The sequence below is a fragment of the Oxyura jamaicensis genome, chromosome 12 (genome assembly GCF_011077185.1).
Source record: "Oxyura jamaicensis isolate SHBP4307 breed ruddy duck chromosome 12, BPBGC_Ojam_1.0, whole genome shotgun sequence".
Lineage (NCBI taxonomy): Eukaryota > Metazoa > Chordata > Aves > Anseriformes > Anatidae > Oxyura > Oxyura jamaicensis.
The window spans coordinates 5,999,656-6,024,541 of NC_048904.1; the positions used below are offsets into that span (position 1 = coordinate 5,999,656).

At 39.7% G+C, this 24,886-nt stretch overlaps 1 protein-coding gene across 4 annotated transcripts in view; it reads left to right on the forward strand.

The window, feature by feature from the left end:
- CENPP (centromere protein P) overlaps positions 1–24,886 on the forward strand; it is a 142,331-nt gene that overhangs the window by 117,027 nt on the left and 418 nt on the right. For all 4 annotated transcript variants that reach the window (XM_035337393.1, XM_035337394.1, XM_035337392.1 and 1 more), the window contains 2 exons: positions 22,731–22,810; positions 24,528–24,619. In XM_035337393.1, coding sequence (XP_035193284.1) covers positions 22,731–22,810; positions 24,528–24,619 — 172 coding nt within the window. The remainder of the gene's footprint in view (positions 1–22,730; positions 22,811–24,527; positions 24,620–24,886) is intronic.

Sequence of the window (24,886 nt, forward strand, 5' to 3'; positions counted from 1 at the left end):
CTAGTGGCCAGTGTGGCGGATCTGGCCAGCCTTTGCTTGCGCAAAGCTCAGGTTTAATGCATCTGCTTCGGATCTGGCATCTCTGATGGCTGAATTCCAGTAAGTCCTCAGAGCTGGCTGTTCGAGTTATGTCATCACTGTTTTTTTTTACTAGGATGGTCTTGTAAATGACTTCAGACGTGTGCAGTTCAGGTAATCTCTTTTATTAGAAACAAAAAATAAGCAAAACCTGTAGTATTTACTGTCTTTGTGTGAATGGTTCACTCTGAGTACAGCAAGTTGCCAGGGTCTGCTTCGTCTGTAAGTATGGCCCTGCCTGTCCACCCCAAGTGCACGGCTAGTCGTGCCATCAGTGAGCTGTGCAGTGTGCACGTTGCTGTCCATTAGGATGTCTTAATGTGGAATTGTCTCCTTTGAGGAGTGAAGAGACAAAGATTAAACAGCAGTGAATAAAATAATTTCTAACTCTTTTGCATCTTATTGCAAACTGCCACCGCTGTTACTTAGTGATTTAAGTAAGAGCCATAAGAGGCGTGAATCGAACGTGGAATCCTGCAGCCTCTGGCATGGATTCTTCATAAAATTTATGCTGACCTCTTCTCCTTAGAGCTTGTAATATGTAGTGGGGTAAGGCTTTCCCTCTCCTTTTTCTGAAACTACCCAGTAGAAATTACTCAAGGAAATCTTCAGTGAAAAGGGGGGGGGGTTAGAATTCAGGCTGGCATCAGGCTTGTTTATAATGTTTCCAACAGATTTTTGTAACATCTCTATTACCTATTAGGTGACAAGAATATTGGACATAGGCTTTTAAGAAATTTGATACAGTAGAAATAAATTATTGAAAATTATTGATGTCTTGAAAGGCATCAAGGACACAGATTATACAACTTCTCTTGGCTACCAGTTGCAGTGCTTGATTGTCTCCATTGTGAAACATTTCATCTTTGTCTCTCATGCTTCCGATGTACACCTCCCTAAAGAGCTGTGCTTTGTATTCTCTTAGGTATTGCAAGGGTTTCCCTGAGCCTTCTTTTCTCCAGGCTGAACCAGCATCTTCTTTCTATTAATAGTTAGCAGACCCAAGGAATTTGGCCGTGGTTCAGAAGGATATATAGCATGCTTGTTTATGAAATGCGATCGCAGATGACATTAAAATGAGCTTCTCAAAAAAAAAAAAATCAGTGCTGCTTCAAATGGTTATACTTTCCTGATGTATATAATACTGGATTCTCTTATTCCTTGTATTCAAAACAAGATTAAAGCAAGGGCAGTGTGTTTTCATGCCGACTGTGTTGGCTGAGTGCTGTTGGCTCAGAGGTCTCTCAAAGTAGGTCTTCAGGGTTGCTCACAGGGCTGAGTCCCAGCTAGCGGTGAGTTGCCAAGCTACGATTATTCAGACAACGTATACAGCAGCCATGCACTACGAGTTCTGGAGAGCATTTTCATGTTTCTGGGGTCAGAGCAAAAACAGAGAAAACACTGACTAAAAAGATAGAAATTGTGTAAGTTGACAGCACTGGAACTTTTTTGTTTTTGAAGTGAATTGTTACAGGCCATTTCTGTAATTTGTACAAAAATAGCTCCCAACAATAGGCCTGTGTTGTTAAGGGTTACGAGCATTTGAGCTTTTGTGGGACTTGGGTATGGTAAACACATACAGATTTTTATTTTTTTTCCTTTTCTTTTTTTTTAACAACCTTTCCCCTCCTCCCCCCAAAAAAATAAATAAATCTGGAAGTCTTCCCAAAAGAACTGTAAAAAGACTGTTATTTGTAACATGTCTATATTTACTTTTTATTTTAAAGTTATTCCAGAATTACCTGAGAGTGTTTTGTATGCATCTGTATTTAGGTAACGGCTTATCTTTTACTTAGGTAATGTTGTATCTTATGCTACATATTGATGTTTTGTTGAACTGGATTAAAGGAATGACATGACATTCCTTGCAGAGTATCACGCTGTGGAATTTTCTGCTTTCTGCAATTATTTTGAGAAATATCCCATACAGATTTTGGAAAGTGCATATCTTCTGCATTACTGTTCTTTTCCAGTACCAAACAGAAGGGTTTTTTTGGTTAGTTTGTTGTTGTTTGTTTGTTTGTTTGTTTTTACAACAGAGTGAGACCTATTCTTCCTTGCTTAGTATGTCATGTTATAGGGAGTGCATCTGTCACAATTTCTGCTATTCCTAATCTCCTTAATTTGCTAGGACACTTTGCTGCTTCATGTTTCTTTTCGCATACATGCTTTTTTCTCATTTTCTAGACTTCAGTTCCTTTACAGAAGGCATCCATTAGTCACTTATTATTCATATACTAAGCTGCTGAGCATTTTTCTTCAAGTCATGATGAATTTGCTAGTTTCGTCCTCCCTCTCACTGTCTAAGCTTCAGGTGAAGCACCTCCCATGTTGCTATGACTGCCTTGGTATTATTGTTTTCCACCCTGTTCTTTAAATTGGGCTTGCAAATGAAACTATTGGCTCAGTGCTCAACGGGTTTCTCGCATATTGTCACTAATACATGCCTCATTATGCCTCCTGCTTTACTGTGTTATATAGAGAAGGGTTCTGTTAAAGTTGGATCCATTATCAAATTTATTCTCAAAGCACTGATGAAAAATATTATTTTGGTGAGTCAAATAACACATCCACATTCAGGAATTTAGAGTTGGTTTTGTTTAGTTCAGGAATTGAAAGAAAGGAGACAGTACCAAAAACTATAGCAGCATTTTTAAAAACTTCCATTAACAGAATGCAATGATTTATTATTATTATTATTTTTTATTTTTAATGCTTTGCTGTTGGTTTTCATGATGAATCTTTGCAGTTAGGGGCTGGTTTTGATCAGAGACAAAGATGGAATACTAATCTTTGGACTTACTGCCGTGTTGTTTTTCTTTTAAATAAAACACACAAGTTTATAGCTGGAAAAAATAGCAATGGGAAAAAAATAAAGTTGTAACTGCTAAAGTCAGCACAGAACATGAGAAGGGGAATTTGGGATTGGCAGTACACTGCATTTCTAAAACCTATAGCAGTTACTGCATTCTTTTTTGTAATCAGTGGTCACCAATATGCTTAAGGAAAAAAACATAGGAGAAGGAAAAAATGTTGGGAAACCTTTAAGGGACATTAAAAACAGATTTTTCTTGCCTTTAAATATGTTGACTCTACATTACAAAATGTATTGAGGACTTTAGGGTGGGAATAAACCTAAATGTGCAATATGAGATACATGTAACCAGGATCTTTTTACATTAAAAAAAAATTGCTTTTCAATTGCCTTTCAATTCCAATTTTCCACTACAGTGAATGGAATGTGTATGATATTAATTCATTAGTGCTGACCTCCTCAATCTGTTATCTTTATATTCAATACCACAGCACCAGTTTGAGGTATGTTTTTTCACTTTATAAATGAAGTGCCAATGAGCATATGGAAGTAACCTGTAAACCTTTCTTGCATCAGGCAAAGACATTTGTGCTGCTGTTAAGGAGTGCACATAGTACCTCACCTTGTGCTTTGCTTGCATTTTTTCCTAAATGCAGATCATATTGTAACTGGCTGGTTTTGTCCATTCCTGTTTGCTGTTCCTTATAGAGTATTTTGTAGGTCTGGTCGGTTTTACTAATTGCAATCATCCAACTTAAGTTGCCTGCTTTCTAATGAGTATTTTTAGTAATGTATGAAGATGCATTTAGGTACCAACAGCATGTAAGAGAAGCAGCCAACTGAAATGTGAAGCTAGTGTGTTTTATCTACTGCCTGTAACTATGTGCATCAGTGAAGAAATTGTGATTATTTCATTGCCCAAAGCCTATTCTCTGTGGTGTCCCAATGGACGTTGTCCACCTAGTTCTAATAATATGTCCTTAAAACAAATGTGTCTTGTAGCAAACATAAAAGATTTTAACTGTACTTCTTCCTTTCAACTAGTGTCACATTATCTTTCAGGTTCAGATGTTGACACATCCTTGTGTATTGGACAATTATATTTTAGCTGTTTGAGGACTTGTAGATTTCCAAAACATTCAGCTTAACATTGACCATGCCTTCTGTGCATTTGAAATAGCACAAGGAGCTTGGATTTGGATGTGGGTTTTTTCATGTGCTGGTATCGAGTATTGTTACTCATCAATGTAATTGCAAGGTTTTTCATTTTTCCTAAGATAATCATATTTTGAAGCACAAACAGAAAAGATGAAGTAAATTGTTTTTTGTCCTTGCCATAGTTCATATATTGTTATCTCTGATCTCTGCTGTACTTGAACTTCGTATGAACAGAAGCATGTGTATACAAATGTTTTTGTATTCCTATAAATCCTCAGTCTTGGATCTTGGTTTTGGCAAGTGCCCATTTGGTTATGGGAATGTAAATCTAAATCAAAGACATTGCCCTAAAATTTTCAGACATTGTAAGCTTTTTTGTTCTGGGAAAACCCATCATATTACCAGTATCGTTCTGATAAGTTTGAAGTTCTCCTTTCAGTTCTTATTGCTCAGAAATACCTCCTATTTAAGAGATATTTTTTCTGTTTATTTCTTTCATAAAGATTGTTGGCCTCCTTTTTGCTGGAAGCGCTGAATGAAGAATTCAGAATGGTTCAAAATAGGATCTCGAAGGTCATAGCTACAAAAACAGTTGCTAAATTTCAGACATAAGCCTATGGGGTTCTCATTCATATCCTGCCATTGCTTCTTATGTACATTTCCTTTTGCTTCAGTAGCTATCCATATCACACCCAGAACAGAAGCAACAACATTTCTCCTAAGCCATTAAAATAATCATTGAACTAAAATGAAAATATAGGAGTCTGTTTATCTGTGTGTAAATATTGAAAATGGATTGTTTAGAAATCATTAAAATATTAATATATATTTATTGTAATGTCCTTTCCCTATTTGTTTGCCCTTTTCAAAGCCACTGTTTGCTTTCCATTTACTTGGTCAACCTCGGTTGCATTTTCCTCTTATAGGCAAAATGGCAGAGAAAGCGTTGGTATAGAACACGGGATACTTCTCTAAAAAGTGAGCTTGGTTTTATTTATAAACTTATTTTGTATACCGCTGCCATCCTAAATTGTACCAGAAGTGAGATTTTTTTAAAAAAATATGATCTTACAGATAAAATGGTTTGAGCTTTTACCTGGTAGGCAGATTGTTGGGTTCCTGAGGCCGGCTTCGTTTATCGCTGTTGTTTGTTGCCAGAGATATTTTCACATCTGTTGTTTTGAATGGTAACTAGAAAGTAGTAACAGGATGCCTCTCCACTGCGCCACTGGCTCAGGAAGGAGATGTAAACTGGTGAGACAAATATTTTGAAGCTTTTTAGTTAAAAAGAAGGATTTGTTGGCAGCTGGTACAAAAAGGCACTGAGGAAAATAATGAAGTTTGCTTGCGGTTTCCTTTTAAATCTAAAAAGTAGTTGTCATTGCCTGTTGATTCATGTTTTCCCCATTACAAATAGTGGAACCAAATGATTTGTTTGGGTTAACTAGCAGAAAATGGCAAAAATTACTTGTACAGCAATTCTGTGGTGAGCTACCAGTGAGAGAGTAAAGGGGGAAAGTGGAAGGCATAGATGCATGTATGTGTGTGCATATCTTTTTTTTTTTTTTAATATAATTTTAATACCCCATTGGTATTTGTAATGATTATGGCATTTCTGGAGATCTATAATTGCACACTGAACAAAATTCAGGATTGTCTCTAAGTTGAAAACACCCTGTGTAGTCCTTATTTATGTTTGCTTCGTGATCTGGCTAGCAGTGCAAACCGGGAGCTGCCTGCTTCCTGACACTGCAGCACATTTTCCCTCATGTCCTCTTGAGAAAAGTTTGATCAGGGAAGTGTTAAAAACAAACAAAATCAACAATTTCAACAGAATATGTTGTTCTGGATGGATGTGTTTGTGTTATGAAGAAATATGTCTCGTTGAAGCAGAACATTAGTGTTGGGTTTTCTCAAAGCTCAGGAAGACTGAGACTTTTCAAGCCTCAGTAAGGCTCACTTGACCTTTATTACTGTAATTTCTCTCCCTTCTTTGCAGTAAATTATTTGCATTCCTTTTCCTTGGTTGTCTGGAACACTCATCAAATGACTGAAGAAGAAGTAGAGTTATTTCAGAGATACTGTCTGAATCTATTTCTGAAATTTCTTTTCATGACCTAAGGTAACATTGATAACTGCCGTGGCAACACATCCCATCTGCTGAGGCTACAAACCTCGCCTAGGTCTTACAAGTGTCTTGTGCACGATTGCTTGCACAGGTAGGGGCTTTTGTTTCAAAAAGATGGCAAATTCTTTTCAATTCAACCGGTTCAGAACTGAAATGTGTAATTGCAGCAGAAGGAACGTCAAAGGTTTCTGTTCTTATCCAAACACTTGCAATGGCTCCATGGCAGCTTAGACAAGCCTACGTTTCATAGAGGCGGCAGGCACTTTTGTTTTACCCAGAGCTCCTTCCATCATAGAAGTGTTCTGTCTTTTGGTACCCCTGGTTAGGGAGCTGTTTGGTACGGACGCTGAGCAGAGCTTTGACCTAATAGTATTTGCCGCTAGCCAGTTTCAATGCACAGTGTTTTAAGAAGCACTCAAACTCCTCTTTCTTCCTGCTTGCTCACTTCCCAGCAGCTGTTTGCCTGAAACAGTCAGCGTCAGGAGATGAAATCTGCAGTGGCAACATTATTCATTCCTGCCTGAGTGTTCCATTGCACTCTCTCCAGATTGTTTTGCTGCTACTGGTTTTGAGGCTGGGCCATTAGTCAGAATGAGAGAATAAATGCTTTATTTTTCATTCATTTTGCTTTCGGGTTGATACGCAGCAGCTGCCCAAGCAGTGGCTGAGCTGGGAGCAGTAGCTAGCTGCTGGAGAGAAAATGGAGGAAGGCAGGGAGGACAGGCAGAGCTTAAGCTATCCCTGGATACTTGTTCTGTGAAACTGTATTTTAATACAGAAACAGAAAAACAGAAATAACTGTTACACCAGAAACCAGCTGAAACAAGCTACTTCTGTTGACCCTAAACAAGGAGTAAGACACCTCCCAGGAAAACTGAAGGAAGTGTGGTTTGAATCATCCTATATGCTCTTAAGTAGCTTTTAATGACTCGGCAGTCTTATTTTATAGTCTTATTTTTAAGACTGGCATGCTATGCCCTCTGTACAGACCTGCACCACTGGTCTGACTTCCTCTCAGGCCTGGAAGCCTGGGTGACCTGCACCGGTGGGTGCTGGGGCAGCCCTTGAAGGTGCTGAGTGACACGGGGCCACTCGGTACTGAAGGTACATGCCGAGCTGTGACTTGCTCGGGAGCTTCTCAGGGTTTTCTTATACACAGTCAGCCCAGCCACTCCTGTCTTATCAGTTCCAGTCTATGTGGTTGTTACGCGATACATTTTTTGCTTTTTCAGAAATTGGTGAATTTTATAAATGTTGTGGAGGTTGGCTTACCTGAAGTTTTGCTTCATGTCAAATACCAATCAATATAATTTTTTTTCATGTGTGAGGTGATTCCTGTAGCTGATAGTTTCCTCAGCTTCTGCTGAGACTTTTGAAGACCTTGCAAACATATTCTACACATAGCAGACCAAACGGCCGTTATCCCGCCTTGTTATTTTCTTACTTGTAATTCTAATATGGCACAATTATCCATGTGTCATGAATGTGGGAGCAAGAGAGATTGTGCAAATTATTTGTCTCCGAGAATAATGATTGCACAATTATGATGCACCACATCTGGAACTAAGATACATTACTAACCTTGTTTACTGGTCTGGGAAAAAAGGATGAAATAAGATTTTACTTCATCACCTACAGGTTTAAATTATAAGTAATTCTGTTTATATTAATGTAATTATTGCGGAGTAAAATTAATGTGTGTGGAAGGACGCAGTTGATGGATATTCTGTATATGAAGAACCCTTTATTTCAGCTCAAGTGTCAAAATAGCTACAATAACCACTTGGAGTAATGCTCGGAAATTGTATTTAACGTTTTCAGTGAAATTAATGATCTTTCTGGACCCTTTTCTTTATATGTGTTTTAATCTGGCAGATTTAGTTTCAGTTTGGGGAGTTTAGTTTGTTTTTTAATAGGCAGATGTAGACTGCATATAGCATTCTTACCTTTCAGCAGCACTTTGGCATATTTGAATGAAAGAAAAAAAAACTTTTATAGTTTCTTATGAAAATATTTCTGTTGTGTGAATTTACTTAACAATACCAGACTGAGCTTACAGCACTGTGACAAAACATAACTTGCAGAATGTGTCGATGTGCTCATGCTAGCTTTAACTGCCCAGCTCAAATAGCAACCGTGGCAGCACAGGCAGGTTCAGCACAGGTTAAAAACGCATGGGTGGTAAGGTAACTCGTGTTGTTTTAACTGCCTGGGTCTGAAATGCTGTGCCCTTTTTTCTTTGATGAGAGAATTTTTAAAAGATTGAATTCACTAAAGCTAACTTGAAGCTGTTCCATAAAATAAACCAGTAACTTGCAGTAGTGTTAATTTTATTTTTTAATTAACAAGTATTAAACAGCTTTGTTTAAAGCAAACCATATTTGAGCCCAGGAATCATCAGCCTAGCAGCTCTTTGAACAGTCCCATAGTTTAAAACCATAATTTTGTTTTGTTTTGTTTTAATCATATCTTCAGAGAGTTAGGGAGTTTGGGGGAGTTCAGGATGTTTGATTTGGATTCACTTTTTTTCCATGACGCTGTAAAGTTCTCATTGAAAAATTCTTAAGCCACCGAGTCCTACAAAGTCCCAGTAGCACCTTAGTATTGTATATTTTTAAATAATTCTAAACCAATTAAAATCTTGAAGTTTTCTTTATTTTTTACTCATATTTCAGTGAGGGGACGACTGAGCAGAGCTACCTCTGTTTAGTGGTTAGAGCGGCAGCTCTCACTCAGCCAAGGCAGAACCTTTTTCTCATGAAAGCGAAATAAACAAGTAAAACGTTTTTTCTGTCTCTCTACCTTCCAGTCTGTAAATGATTATAATTAACCTTTATACTTCGATCTTATGGGATGAAAAACAGTTCATAAATGGAGGAAGCCTTCACCTGCATCAGAGAACTAGTGCTTTTAGTGCTAACTTCATTCTTCCACATACTGTAACGCCCCCTAAGTCCTATATGTAATGCACTGTAATGCTGTTCCCAAGAGGATAGCTCTACAAAGTTTTAGAACAAGGGTAGCGTTTGTTTTGTTCCGCAAGTATGCATGAACTTAATTTTTCAATAATCAAGTTAGACAAATGGGAATAGCAGCCAACATCCTCAAAGTATAGCTATCTAACAAACGAATATAGAATTGTATCCGGTGCTGAATGTAAATAAAATCAGCGTGACTAATAGTAGCAGTGAAAATGAATTAAAAGGTAGAATATTCTAACCGCTGTGCAACTGACTCATTGGAAAAGGCATTTTTCTCTACATACTATGCAGGTGTTAAAGCAGCTTAGAAGACAGTTAAAAGGATTATCTGTTTGGGATTTTTATACTATATTTAGGAAAAAAGTGTTAATGTCTAATTCTGTATTTGCTAGGTTTTCTATATTTCTCTACTTGTATTACACCGTGTGTATTGTACAAGGTAGAATAAACTGATTTTGTCAGAACTCTTTGCTGGTTACGATTGAGAGTTGCGAGATTTTATATGGTACGTTCATTGTGAGTAGTTTGTTAACTGAGTGCCACAATGTCATTAGCAGGAAAGATCCTGTGATTAATAAGGTTGGAATTTTTAGAGATACAGTAATTCAAAATTCATAAGGCAACAAGACATGTTAGAAATGAGAAATAAAATTCTGGAGTTTTAAGAGCTGTACAGCTAGCTGGATTATTTCTAAGAGGAATAAATACCTACATAGACTAGAATGTGCTACTTCTGCTCTGGCAGGGACAGCTGCAAGTAAATGTTAATGCAATAGCTGATTCCAAGACAGAGAGGGGGAAAAAAAAAAAAGCCAAAGAAAGATGAAGAGTATGTTGGAGGCCTCAAATGTTAGCTCTCAGTGTGCTGTGGAAGAGTCATCCAAAGGTCTTTCTAACAGGGGAAAAATGACTAAAAAAGTAATCCAGAACTACTTTTAAAAATAACGTTGTAGTGCTACCATTCTTCTCAATTTTTTCCTAACAATCAGATGAGCTGTGTATACCTTACAGTTCCTGGTGTGAGATTCTGCTTCGTTTTGGAAATGTAGCCTGTTATATCCTGATCTTTTAATACAAGCTGGGAATAACTCTATGTTTAAATTCTGGGAATGCAAAATCTTCCTTTTGGTCATTGCTTTAATTTCCTTTATCTTGAACTTTTTTTACTCACCTGTCAATCACTTCCTGACTTCTTGATATTTTTCTTTGCTCACTTTTATTTGTCCCTTTTTCCCTCTTTATTTTTTTTACCCCTTCTCCTTTTATTTTCTCTTGCTTGTTGTTGCATCTCTCCCACTTTTTCTTCATCTCCATCTACATAAAATAATATGAAACACTGAATTTTGGTGCTTCTCATATGACTTTATACTGTTTGTCCTGTTAATATTCCTCAAATAATTATAGAGTCATTAATTGTTACTTAAATTAGAATAATGGTAATATCTGCACTGTTGTTTATATTGAAATGGTATGACAAAATATTATTTTCTTAAATATTGCTCTCCCTTTGTGTGGAAACTTCAAATTTTGAGTACCATTAGTATATGGTATTTATGAACTAATAATCATTCATATTTATTTTTCTATGCTTATGCCATTAGCAGTTTTGTGTATGCCATCAGGTCAAAGGCAGGCCCCTTTCAATCACTTGTTCCACTAACCCATGTCCCCAAGCACCACGTCCAACCTCTCCTTGAACACCCCCAGGGACGGTGACTCCACCACCTCCCTGGGCAGCCCGTCCCAGTGCCTGACTGCTCCTTCTGAGAAGAAATGTCTCATTTCCAACCTGAACCTCCCCTGGTGCATCCTGAGGTTATTCTTCAGTTGGAATCAGTTGCACCTTCCTAAACTGACTTTGTTAGTAACCCAAATGATTATTGAACTGACAAACATGAATTAACTGAATTAAAGCCATGCCTTGCTCTGTGCTGGGCATTAATAGCATAGCCCTTCTGCAATGCCCGCTGAACGCCAGCAGTCCTGAGGTCACCCTGAAATCCAGGCTCAGGACCGTTCTGGCTGAAGTCTCTGAGGGCCACAGGCCAGGCGGTGGCACTTTGCCACTGCTCCGTCTGCAAGGCAGTCGGTGGCGGCGGGGAGAGTTTGTGGAGGAATTTGGGATGAGTGCAGATGAGGAACAGAGGGCGTGAAGGGTGCTTGTGCTTCCTCGGGTACCTCCGTGTAAAATCCCAGTCTGGCTGAGACTGGTGCTCCTGTACCCACACTGGCAGCACGCGTTATTCCACAGCTTTATGGTGTTGAGTTAGGACAGATCCTGTTAGTAATCATGAGAACTGAATTATACATCTGAGAAAAAGAAGCTTTAAACATACACTAGGTTTATACGCACGAATGTTTGTGTTACTTTACTTCCATAGAGCAACAAAACCAGAACAAAACAAAAGAAGAACAAGTGAAAGTTAAGCTGTGAGGCTGGCCAATTTTCTTTTAACTTGACTTCTACAACAACAAAATTTATTGTTACCAGTGGTTGTCTGAGATGTTTCTGCAATGCCAGGCATTTCTGTTTGAATAAAAAACGCCTCAGAGGTGCACTGAACGTGAATGAATTACGCTGGCAGCTAGCGTTAGTATTACTATTACTTCTTTGTATCATAGCAGCTCCTAGCAATGAAACAAATATTTACACACGCACCAAAGGCATTCTTGGTGACTGCAGCTTTGGCATTTAAAAAACAAAGAAGATGGAGCATAATACATTTGCCTGGCAACTGCGTGTGATTTCTCGTAGTGGGTATGCTAAGGAATTATCATCACTGCCCTGAACATTGTTTTGCACTTGACAATAGACAAATATCAGAGTGCAAATCATCCTTGTTCTGAGAGGTTTCGTCTAAGGTATTTTATGAAGTTGCAGAATAAATAGTGTTACAGAGTTGCAATGTAATCATAGTTCCTTCTTATGATGTTATTCTGGTTTTTGCTGCTTTCACTTTGAAGTTTGAGATCAAAGTTTGAGGATAGTTGAGCATTTTTTACTAGTCTGTTATTTATCAGTGGATTGGCTGCATTATACCCCTACGCATACAGCAATTACAAAAATACTAAATGGTTTTTTGAGTACCATAAATCTCTTCCTGTAGCTACTTGTGTCTTCTCAAGAATATTTCCCATTTCACTCTTGTTTATGCTAAGAATGTGTTGATAAACTGAAATGTGATGCCTTGGACAGCTAGATTTAAAGAACTATGTTTGGAATTTATGAGAAGGGAATTCAGAGTATACAAAGTTTTCGAGGTCTTTTTAACTGAAGTGGCTCCTGCTGTTGTTGATAGCAGCAGGCACATTAGCATTTCCTATTACTATTTAATTTCACATACGCAGAACAGTTAAGGCAACTGAGAGTCATTAATAACCAGACAAATAAAAGCTACCAGGTGGCAAAATTTTGTTGAGACTTCCATAAACATAATGCTTTATAGAGCAATGAAGGGAGAATGCTTTGTGGCAAAGATTTGAGCATATGTTTTTATAGAAAGCTTCACTTTTCACCTAATGCAGACGTTAAACCTTTTTGTGATGTCCAGGAATAATAGCAATATACCACAATGGTATTGAATTGTATTGAATGAAAGTAAACACTGACTGACATGAGAACAGATTTTACCTACATATCTGCATGTGTTTAAGTGTTAATCTGGTCCTTACGCTAGCTAGATTAATGAGAGGTATTGTAATGTAACCAGGAGGGAATTATGCTGTGGACACTAAGTCTGTGTAGAACTTAAAAATAATTATATTTTTATTTAAGTGCAGCTCATGCAAGAATTATTTGCTTCTGTAGAAACACAGAGTGCACCTTTATCACTGGTGTCCAGTAAAGATTACGGTTGTATCGGGTCTACATAAAACCAATACAACAGTACAGTACTACTTAAGATATCTTAAGACATGGAGGTGATAATACAAGCAGATTTGATGGCTCCTAATTGACCCAAATCCTCTCTGCTGTTGGAAGGTTTGCTCTAAGCGACAAGAGATTGACCTCTTAAACAGTTTGTATCCTTCACTGAGAAATGAAAAGTGGCTCCAAGAAGACCTGTGGGCATAAACATCTTTACTAGCTAAGACAAGTGTTTGCCCACAAAGAAGTAAATAACTCTTCAGACTCTTTCTGAAAGGCCCTTCTCTAAGCTTTGTTTGAACAAGACACCAAATAACTTTCCTGTATTTGGTCTATACATTGGCAGTCAGTATTAAGAATTAACACTGACTGAAGTTTATTAGACTACTTCATTCCGTTCTGTTCTTTGAGCCATCCTTCTTTCTCTTAGTTGGTGCTGCACAGCAATTGGTCATACGTATTTTGAGTATATTTATGATAATTACCAGCTAGTTACATGAACCGATTCAATGGCTAATGAAGTCAAGGAAACAATTCTCCCATCTCAGAGACATGTACATTATCTTACCAGGGATAACGTATCTCAGAGAACTCCAGTTACTGTTCCAATGTGCAACTCTTCTTTTAATAGTAGAAATGAATGGAGTTTTATTGATTAACAGTAGTTGAAGACTGCCTCTTGTTCTTAACCACGTACTTCCATCCTCTACCTGACCCACAGTCAAGCTGAAATAACTGCAAGAGTAAATAATGGACAGAAGCTGAATACCTTGTCTGAAAACTTTCTTTAGTCATACTTTGAAGAACGTAAATGCCTAATGCTGAGCTTACTTAGAGGACCTAGATGGTTTGGGTTGTGTCCTATGACTGTTTTTTAAAATGCACCATGGTACTTGGGGAAAAAAAAAAAAAAAAAAAAAAAAAAAACTCACACAGCTTTAAAGCCAAGACATTAACTAAATTCAGATGTTTTTATTTATATTATGTTTTAAATGTGCTGCCCGGACAAGCCTGATAATGTAAACTGCACAAAAGCAAGTTGGGTCACACTTGATAATCAACATTTCTGTGGTATGTCAAATCTAAGTTGCTTTGTGCAATCCTTGACCCTTTTATTAAGCCATCAGAAAGGCTTAGAGAGAATCTTTCAGCATCTTCCATAAGGGAAAATATTTAAAGATCTGTAAAGTAACTTGCTTCTGTTGTAAGGGAAGAAAACATAAACTTAGCTTAATTTCTCTTCTAAAAATGCCTTTCTTCCTGACTCACGATTATTTCTTCCCAGATTTTTGTTCTTCACACCATTTTGTAATACGGCATCGTTTTTCCTTTCTCATAATCTTCTTGGTCTTCATACTGTTTTTGACTTCTTAGTATTTCTTACTAAATGAGACCTACTTGCTGATTTTCATGCAGTGCTTTTTATATTACGTTTATCATCGAGATGTTTTGAGTAATACTTAATCACAGAGGTGTAAGGCAGGGGGTTCAAAATAGAAGAAAACCAAAAAAGTACGTAGTAAATTTGTGCAGGAAGAACAGAACTGCTGAGCTCCACTGGCTGATGGCAGAATGCCACTGAAAAAAAATGTCCAGGTGCACAGTTAATGCTCTGCTGCAACAGGCGCATCAATTCCTGGATCCAGCTGTGCAGATGACTACCCAGAAAATGGCTCTACAGACAGCTTAGTATTAAGACAGTGTATGTTAAAAGTTAAATAACAAATAAGCCCTAAAGCTTTTATTTCAGAAAAAAAAAGGTTATTTTTTTTCAGTTTAAGTGGACCATCAGTAATAGCTGATACAAGAATAAACAACGGGGAACGTACTGTCCCCAAGAGGCAGATGGCAAGCCTGTTCTGTGTATATTCTTGCACCAACTGGCAGGTCTGGCAGACTGGTTTCCAGGAGCAGTACAGGCTTTTGTGAGACACTCAGCATCCGGGCAGTTCCAGAGGACACATCTGGCTGGATTGCACTGCAGGTTACCCAGTAGCAGCAGGAACGTTCATGGTTTCCAGACTCCTTTCTATTCTCTTGCCTGTGGCCCACCGCAGCCTTGAGTGTTCCCAGCAGGTGTCCAGGAGAGCAGCGAGAGGTGACGCGCAGCTGGAGCCTAGGGGTAGTGCCGGCTGTCAGGTGTGGGAATGCAAAGGCTCTGGGGGCAGAGCAAGCAAGCCTGCAAGTCTTGTCTGTTCTAGAGAAGTGTGCTCTCATTTCCAGTTTGCCCATTTACTATAGAAAAAAAAAAAGACAAGGAATAAAGGAATAAAATGCCACTGCCTAGATGCTGTTACTTTAGAAACGTTTTGTAAATGTGCACTCATCATTGCTCAGGACTGTAATTTTTCATAAACTAGAGGAAATGCCTTGCCTCAACAATTTAAAGGGAAATAATGCGTATCAGGTTCATTGCTTCCCCACCAAGAAAAAAAAAAAAAGAAAAAAATTTGCAACTTGTGTTCACTGTTTATTGTGTACCTCTTCCTGTTCTTTTAGAGGTTTCATTTGCATTTAATTGTTTTTCCTCACATTAAAAACAAATAAATAGACCTCTAGTATGTATTTAATTTATTCCTAGTCTCCTGTAATTAGGCTGCAAATAAATAACCATGTGGTTACCATGTGACAAAGTGGCATTGAAAGGAGATTCTTTATAAGATGCACAGCAGTGTGTATGCGTGGGTGGAGGTAATGCAGGCTTAGTTCTTCCCTAGGCATGCCGCCCAGGTACAGTTAGGAAAAAGCAAGCAGTATGTTAAAATTAACACAGCTGCATCAGGAAATGTATACGTGCTATAGTGAGGCGCTTGGGATGTTAAAAGAAAGGCCTGTCGCTGCCTCCATTTGCTCAAATAAAAAAAATAAATAAAGGGCAATGGAAGTAGAGTGGTGGCTGAAAAAGGGGAAGCTGTAATCAACTGAAGGATAAAAAAGTAATAATAAGGAAACCTCTGTCAATTTGCTGCTGCTACAGAGGCTTTGGGCTGGTGATGAGAAAAGACTTCCTCCCAGGCACCAGGTGTCGGGTACGGGTATAAGGCACTGACCTGACCTCAAGGCGCTGAGGTACGCTGTATGGGTCAGCCTTCACTACGTGATCTGCAGCTAACTCCAGTCTGCTGGTAAAAACAGCTCTGCAATTAGGTGGATACAGAGCAATTTCCATCCACAGCAACCAAGATGCTACTGGAGGAAGCCAGGCTTATCCTGAGCTTGTAAGGAAATCTTGGTAAACTTTTTCTGCAAAGATTTTCCCTGTCAAGTGTGGCATTCATAATGCTGTCCCTGTATCACTCGTGGTTTTAGCTTTATGTGAAGCAAACTGATCGCTGTGCAAGCTGTGATATGACTGTTACTTATACAAAGCTACTTTTTCCCTGCGTGTGTCCTTTTTGTAGAGTTGGTCGTTGGTTCTGAACACACTTGGGGTTTGTGTAAGTTACAGATTGCCAGCAGTCAAGGAAAACATTTACTTAGATAGGAGCTGTGTTTATTCTGAGACATAATTGTGAGTGGTGCAGATTCATAAATCCCTTTTGCAAACAGTGCTTTTATGCTGTGTAATTTAGGTGAAGGGAAAGAGTGCATTGTCTTTTCTTGGTTTCAGTTCCCTTAATTGCACAAAATGAGACCCTGTCATGACTTTGGAGGTCCTTTATGCTTTAAACTTTCAATGTACCATTCTTTAAATAGTTGACGATATCGTAATTCTAGCCCTTGCAAAGCAATTTAGGCAGCCTTCAGTGTAGAAATTATATCTTTATTATATATCTGTATATCTTTATATCCGTGTAGGTACAGCATGCAAGAACACGTGATACATTTGGGTTACTTTTCTAAGTAAGAACTGGGTCTAGAAGCAGCTAGAAAGTAGTAAAAACTTTTCTAATAGCTGCTTAAAAATTTAATACTGTTTTTTTTCACAAAGTGATCTTCCTTTTAATCAGTTTTGATGAAATACTATCTCCATGCCTGCACTGCTATCCCTAACACCTTGATCGATCATGAGGCTTTTAACAAAGGCAATTTAACCTTTGTTGAAGTGCATTTAGAACACATTTTTATTTTGAGCACCTCAGGTTACACAGGTCAGGAGCTTGTGGCACAGATCTCGGTGCTTCCCAGCCTTAGGTCTCCTTACCTTGTTCAGCCCAGGTGTGTTGGCTGTGTTTGTAGGAGCTCAAGCTTCTTGAGGCTTTTTCTGTACCTAAGTCTTCGACTCTGTCCTTCTTCTCCTTTTATATTCCTATCATCCATATTTTACTGTTTAACAAACAGCTTTTGTCAGGTATTCTCATGCAGTAGTACAGCCAATTTTCATAGCTGTAATTTGTTACGTATCCCAGTTGCTACAAATTGATATTTATGCTTATCCAAAAATAAAAGCACGCTGCCATCTTCCTAAATCTGCGATGATGATTTGATGAAAGCTGATGTGCTCTGATGTGCTAGTAATCTTTGTAGATTTATGCTTTAACTGAGATTTTCTTAAATGCATAGTTCACTTCCTGAAAAGATTGCCATATTGCCTCTCATTTAAATAATTGCTCTTGGTTTAGAACATTGTCGTTTCAGGAACGAACCAAACTGTCTTTGTTTGTCTCCACCATGTGAAGCGGTGATGCAGAAGCGAACAGGATGCCCCTCGCTAGCATCCTGTCATTAGAACATCCTATGTTGACCACAATTTTTTCCAATCCTTTGGGTGGTGCCGAGGCCTCGGCAGTCCTGCTTTCCTCATGTTTCTGTGACTGTAATTCAAGTCTGTCAGTTCTGGAACCTCATTTTGCCTAAGAGGCCAATAGGAAAATAAGATTTAAGCATACACAGCCCTCCCCATACCAGCAATGTTATCAATCCAATAGATAAAAAAGGATGAAAATGAATAGAATTTATTGGGTTACCAGTTTTTAAAAGGTCTTTTAAAATTTTAATCATGATCTCAGCATGAGGCTGTAAATGGAGTCTTACCTCTCGTGGAATTGCCGTATAATCAGACAAGACTGCAGAAGGCGGAGCTGAACCATTGCTTTGGGGCAGTGCTAGAGGCCACTCGAGAAAACCAGCACCTGACCTGCTGGTAACTGTACTCAGCGAGGTTGTACAGGGTTGCATAGTCCTGCGTGCTCTGCATATGAACACACAAAAATTACTGGAGAAACGTTGCTTTTTGGGCCATCTTTCAGTCCTCAAAAAGCTTCAAGGAGGCTATATTTAGGTAGAGCTGATTTTCATTTCAAAAGAAGTCTCAAAAAAATGCAAGGATAAATCTTTGTTCTCTATTCATGTTGGTGACAGCTGTCTTACAGAGTAACACCTTCCAGTTAACTGAAATGCATTAACAAATGTGCTATCCGATATCTAAAAATGAAACTACCCCAAGTGACTAAAATTACATTTCTAGAAAGAAAATCTATTGGAAGCGCAATTTTCAGTTTATAGCAAGTAACATAGTTTGTGACTTGAGAATAAGGATTATTGGTGAGGCTAGCACCAAATACTCCATCAATACACAAAAGAAAGATAAACTGGAAGAGCGGGTCTCAGAAATGGCCCTGTAATTACCTTGCTAGCACAGGACTTTGTAAAAGTAGAAATGCAAAATAATTTCCCAAAGCGTAGTCGCTGCGCTTTTGCCGTGTGGTGATTGCTGCTTTTAAGGATCTGCAGACCTCGATAAGGGGAACGTTAACATTCCCTCAGGCAGCATGTCTGTACTGGGCAGGTGCCGGAGCCCCGGCACAGGCTGCCCCGAGGTGCCGAGGGCTTCTCCTTGGAGATCCCCAGAGGCCGCCTGGGCACGGGGCTGGGCGCTGTGCTGGAGCTGAGGGTTGGACCAGGCGACCTCCAGGGGTGCTGCCAGCCTCAGCCGTCCTGGGGTTCTGGGATTCCCTTTGCATTACTTGAGTTAGAGTACTGTAACGCGGTATTGAGGCTGTGTTGAAACCAGAGAATGAGGCTGGTGGAGAACAGAGCTACGTTTAGGTCAGACCATCTCATCAGGAGCACGTGGAGCCAGTACCCTGGGATGTCCTACCCCAGGATGCCCTACTGGTGGCTGCTTGTTGGTGAGGGCTGTTACGGGATTGACCTGAATTTTTGCCGTGGTTAGCAGACTGGTCACCCTGGGCTTGAATGTGTAATGCTTCTGAAATGTAATCATGTTGTTATTGGTATTCTGCAGTAGCTAGAACTTTGATCATTTTTTTGCAAATAACTTGTCTTTGAAATCCTGAATTTATGTTGATATTAGTGAAGGCCTTGATGCTGCCAGGATGTGTGTGACTTCAGCGGATGATGTTCAGGTGAGCAAAACAAACATAAACTGCCCTGTATCGGAGCCAAAGTGTAGCATTTCTGATGAAGTTGGAAGTGGCTTACGATTACGGACGGATTCCTGGTAGCACGACTTCCTGAGCAGTCGTTACGTACAGTACTTCTTAGGGAACTCAGAATTAGTCGCAGCGTGAGCTGCTGTTCCATCCGCGGCAGAGCAGCGTGAGAGCAGCGTGTTCTTGGTGGATGCTCTAGAAGGAAATTTGCCAGCTTTTAGATGGCAGGCTGGATATTTTTAAATATCTTTCTTAGAAAAGCTCTAGTAGGCAGAAAATTGCAATGCAGATTTAAATAGTTGAAGAATAATGTCTTTTAATTAAAAACACATACTAGAAGTTTATTCACCCAGATTGCTCTGTGTGTTTGCGTGTGTCTGTGTAAAATCTGCCATGGGAGCAAGGGAATATCGTGTATTCAATCATGAGTCCCTTCACGAGTCCCCTTGTGATTTGTGACTGTTTCTGTTATTTTTGTCTTCTGACAAAAAGTTCCCATAGGATTCCCTGCTTGGACTCCTGAAGGATCTGGAAAAACTATTTCCGTCCAAAATAATAATAGCGTGGGCTTTGGGGTTTGATCATGAACTGACATTTAAAAGTCATCTGAGGAATGATACTTTGTGATTGAAGTCAGTTTTTGTTTAATGCAGTGGTAGCTGATCCTTCCCATCTGGTATCACAGTACTTGACGTGACATCTTCAGTTGCCCTCTGTCCAGCTTGTGAGATTCCCTAGGAGTTACTTCCCAAGAGACCCACGAGTGGATCAGGTCATTCTGTTGCTCCAGTTATCGCTTGGCTTTCCTTATCCCACGAGAAAACCTAGAAAACTGGCAGCTACACAGAAGAGATTGTGAGGGGAAAATCCCGTACCTGCAGAGTGTATTTTGAATTGTCGTGTAGGGACTGTGGCAGCTTTTGCCTGCTCTCTGCCTGACCTTTCCATGCTTGTTCCAGATGCACACGTTTCACCTGAGCCCTAGTCATTACATTTTACACACGGCGCAGGAAAGGTAGACGGTGATACTGTTCCCTGGCTCTTAAACAGTCAGCGTTTCACACTGCCCGCTTACCCTCGGGTGCTGCAGCTTGACTCGCTGCTTCCGCCACATCCTCGCGCTGAGGAGTCGGCCAGGGAGAGGAGCACATTCTTGCCTAGCTCTGGGTGAGGCACTGCCTCGTGCTGCTCCAAACCCTTCAGTTTTAGAACGTAACGTGCCTGAAAAGAGATGTGGGTATTTCTGTTTTGGCTTTTTTGGGTGTTTGATGGATGGTAAGATAGGATCTTTCCTGCTAAGAAGCTGGATTTTATCCCAAACCCTGTGAATGACACACAGGATCAGATTCTCACAGCCTTCAGACTGATTGCCAAAACTCTTGCATTTAGTAAGGCACAGAACAACTGCTGCCTGTGTGCAAAACTCACCAAAGCAGTCACTCCCACGTACACGGGAGGAAAGCCGTGTATTCTGTCATCTCCTCAAGGTACCTCTGCTTTCCGTACAAAAAATACCACCCGCTAGCTGGGGGTAAAAGCACGGATTACGGCAGCTACACGGGAGCTCACCTCCGAACACGTAATGGGTGCACTCTGCGTTTTGAAAATGGGAACTCTTACCTAGTTCTCTAACCTATTTTGTGTTGTGATTCCCAAAGGGCCCAGTATGGGCAGATGAAGATAAAGCGTGACTCAGTGCTTAGCTATGCTGTGCTCGAGATCCCTTGTGAACGAGGATCTTTAGAGTTGAGTTCGGCAGATACAAGTAGTCATAATGTTTAGGGTTTGCAACCTGGAACTGAAGAGACTCCTAGATTCTGAGACCCTCGATGCCAGACAAAGGCACGTAGCCCATCTCTTTGGTAGGTGTTATTGAGAAGGAAAGCCTGAAAAACTTTGGGCATCAGAGGGGTGTAATTCCACAGGGAATGAAGCTGAAAAAAATCATTGTGGTGTTAGGCCAGCATTGTTTTTGTGCTCTAACTACTATGCACGTTGTTGCCTTTTATACACCTTTGTTCTCAGGGTGCATCGTGGTCTTTATCCCCATAATAATTACAGTACTAGATACTCTAAAAGCTTGAATTGGCAAATTCCATGTGTTTTATGTCATTTGGCATTCTGCACAACCCCCCTTCAGTTTGTCATAAATTCCTACAACAGAGCAAGTTCACATCTGGTAGCAATTTCAGTGTGCCAGATGAGGTGTAATCCTATAAAACCTAACTCATTTTCTCCGGTGCCTCTCAAAGATGAGCTCTCCTGCTCCTTTTCCGTCAGACATACCGCTTGCCCTCTGAGCTCTGCGGAATGACTTAGACTGACGGTCTTTCCACACTTTGTATGAAGTGCGGTTTTTGGAACACACGGGTTTGTATCAAGTACCTAAGACAGTACAAGCAAGTAGAGTGTTAGAGTCCTCAACATAACAAGCTCTTTTTGCTTTTTTTGCCTTTTTTTTTTTTTTTTTCAATACCACGTCCCTGCAGGGTACAGTAATTAAGTGTTCGTTCTCGGTATTCTGATGCGTATGGAGCTCCTCTTATTGAGTAAATTGTATCTTACCTACTGCCTAAGAGCCGAAAGATGCAGCCAGAGCTGCAATTTGGGTTTTTCTTTTGCGTGCTTTTAAATAGTTTGAGCAAACGTTATGTGTTTTGGGTAATTCAAGATACACATAGTGAAGACTGTGAAGTATTAAATGCAGTAACAAAACAGTAACGGGATGACTGATCACTGATCTGTCTTAGCACAGCGCAGTGATTGTAAATAGCTCAAATTCCCGGCAAAGTGGCTGTTTAACGGCAGTCAATCGTTTCATACGTGCTGTAGTTTTCTGCTGTCCCATTAGATTTTGAGAAGTGGTTGTTTTAGTGTCTCATTGCCTTTATTGCTTTATGCTCGCAAAGCACTACATGGAGCTTGCCAATCCTGCTTCTCAGAAGGAATAGCGAGAGTATCAGACAGTAAGGTTTCACCAAATCACAGAGGTTTGGTTTGTGGATTTTCTGTGGAACGGCGATGTATTATAACGTGTTATTAAGAACTTAGTTTAAAATGTTATTTCACACTTCCCTACGTCTTGCACTAGGACTTCTCAGACCTGTTTGCTCCTGCATGATCCTGTTTTTTATTGGGAGGTTACCAAATTAAATGTCTGTTGATATTATATGAATGATACTTAAAAATATATAAACATCAGAATGTTTAACCATTACTATTGTAACTTCTAACTATTAAATATGTCAGTTAGTAGTGGCAGTATATTGAAGTCCCTTGCAATGGGACATCACTAGCTAGAAGCCTCCTTGTCCACTATGATTTTTGTGACCTAATTTATACCCTTCTGAAATCTGTTTATTCACAGGCCAAACACCCTGACATTGTAGCCCTTCCGGAAGGACAGGGGGGAGATTACCTAATTCTGAGGAATCCGAAACTTTCAGGGTAAGGCAACGCATACATGGGATTTTGTTTGTATTGTTTTTAAGAAAAGGGGACACATTTTACTTAAAACTGTGGGGTGATTTTTGTAGATAAAGGATCGCAAAATGCACAGTGATAATCTCTAATAGTTCTCCTTGAAAATTAAGTTATTCCTTGCTTTGTAGAACTTCTTAAACACAGAGTTTAGGTGATGCCTGTTACATTTTAGGGTTATAATGACACATTGAAAACAAGGAGAGAGAAAAAAAAGTAGTGCATGTACAGGCTGCTTCCACATTGCCTTCTTAGATAAGTCAAATTGTATTGCTACCTTGTGTGCCCACTGGTACATTTTAAGGAAAAAAAAATAGTATCTTGGTTCTGGAAGCTCATATTGCAATGAAGAATTGAAATTCAAAGTTCAGGAACGCGGGACCCATCCCTCCTCTCCTGCATCAGACAACACAGCAGGTTCAAATGCATTTGCTCCACCTTGGTTTTCTTTCCGAATTACGTTACCAGAGCAATGGGCAGAGGACAGGTCCCGAGGCCAGCAGCCCTCTTCATGTGGCCGGGTGGGCCACTGGCAAATTGCTTGTGTTGGATAGATGGGCAGTGCGCTGGGTGTGACAGAGCTCATCCCTGCTAGCACAAAGGCCTGCGCGCAGCCTGTCACACCCAGTGCTTCCAGCTCTTACTTCTTTCTGTGGGAGGAGGAGGTGCAATGATCACAAAGCACTGCAGCAAAGCACAGTTCTTTGTTCTTCTTTCCATTAAAGAAAGTAAGGGAAATCACTTACCCTTCTGCTGAAAGCAGCTGCGGTTATATTCTTGCAGCGTTTTATAAGGAAATCAGTTAGAGAGAGGTGATCATTTCAATGTCATTTATTATTATTACTCTGCTAGGTTTATTTGGGCCCCTGCTTGACGTGTTCTGTCAGGTTTGGATTTTCAAATAATTTTAAGGGAAAAAATCCTTGAAGTTTCATGTAGCAAATGCAGTAATGCAGCTGGCTTGTCTTAAAGCAGCAAAGGTACCACTAATGTTTTAGACGGATCTCTGTGTACTCGACTAGAAAACCCCTTATCCTGCCAACTAACTGTTCACTTTTATTACAGTATGGTGATCTTGTCCCACTGCCAAAGCTGGAACTGAGGCAGAGCACCAGAAACACTCTTGGAGTACTGGGAGGATCTAGGGATACAGGGATCTAGGCCCTGGCTGTATTTATTTGTGTATTATTCTAAAAGAGCCATAAACTCTGTAGGGGTGGATGTTATTGCAAGCCCAGAATATCACTCTGTTTATGCAAACATTTCTTCTGACATGATTTTGTTTTCATGCTCTATCTAGCACGGTACCAGACCATGGGTTGCAGAGAAATCTCCCCTTCCTTGCACACCATACTCTTTTTACCACTGTGCTCTGTAAACTTGAAAGTTGTAAGAGACAAAATCAAGAACTAGGGGAAAAAATCCTCTTGCAGTTTAAAAGTTGCATGTACCTGGGAATGAAGTAACAACCTTCCCTTGACAACAAATTACCAGTTTTCCTTGGTTCAAAAATCTAAGAAGTTCTGATTCCTAAATACAAAGATCTGTAAGTTGCGTTACCTGACGTGAATTTTGTTTAAGAGCACAGTGAGCGTGAACCTCCTGAATCCCATGCTTTTTCTGCTTTTAAGGAACTAAGACAGTTGCCTAGGTAACAACTAACTTTCCTCTGGGTACGATACAGGTTTGAATTAATGATTGTCTGGAAGATACATATAGATGAAGAAGGGAGAACTACCCCTGTCCTGGACCTTCTGACTAAAGTACCAGAGCAAGGTAAGGTAACATTCTCTGTAGAGACGGACCATTTCTGAGCTTTTAAGGAGAATGCCTATCCCTTTCTTCGCCCAGCATCCCTTTAGATTAAATATAAATCTATCTTGCAGAGCCCAGCCAGGCCAACAAATCCAAATCTAGCAAACAGGTGAGCTTCACCTCCTGCATATCGAAAGGGGCTTGCAAAAAAATGTGTCTTCTTTTAGACAGCAGATAACCTGTCTTACCCTAAAATGCAAGCCTAACAGCTGCTTGCAGTAACAGCAT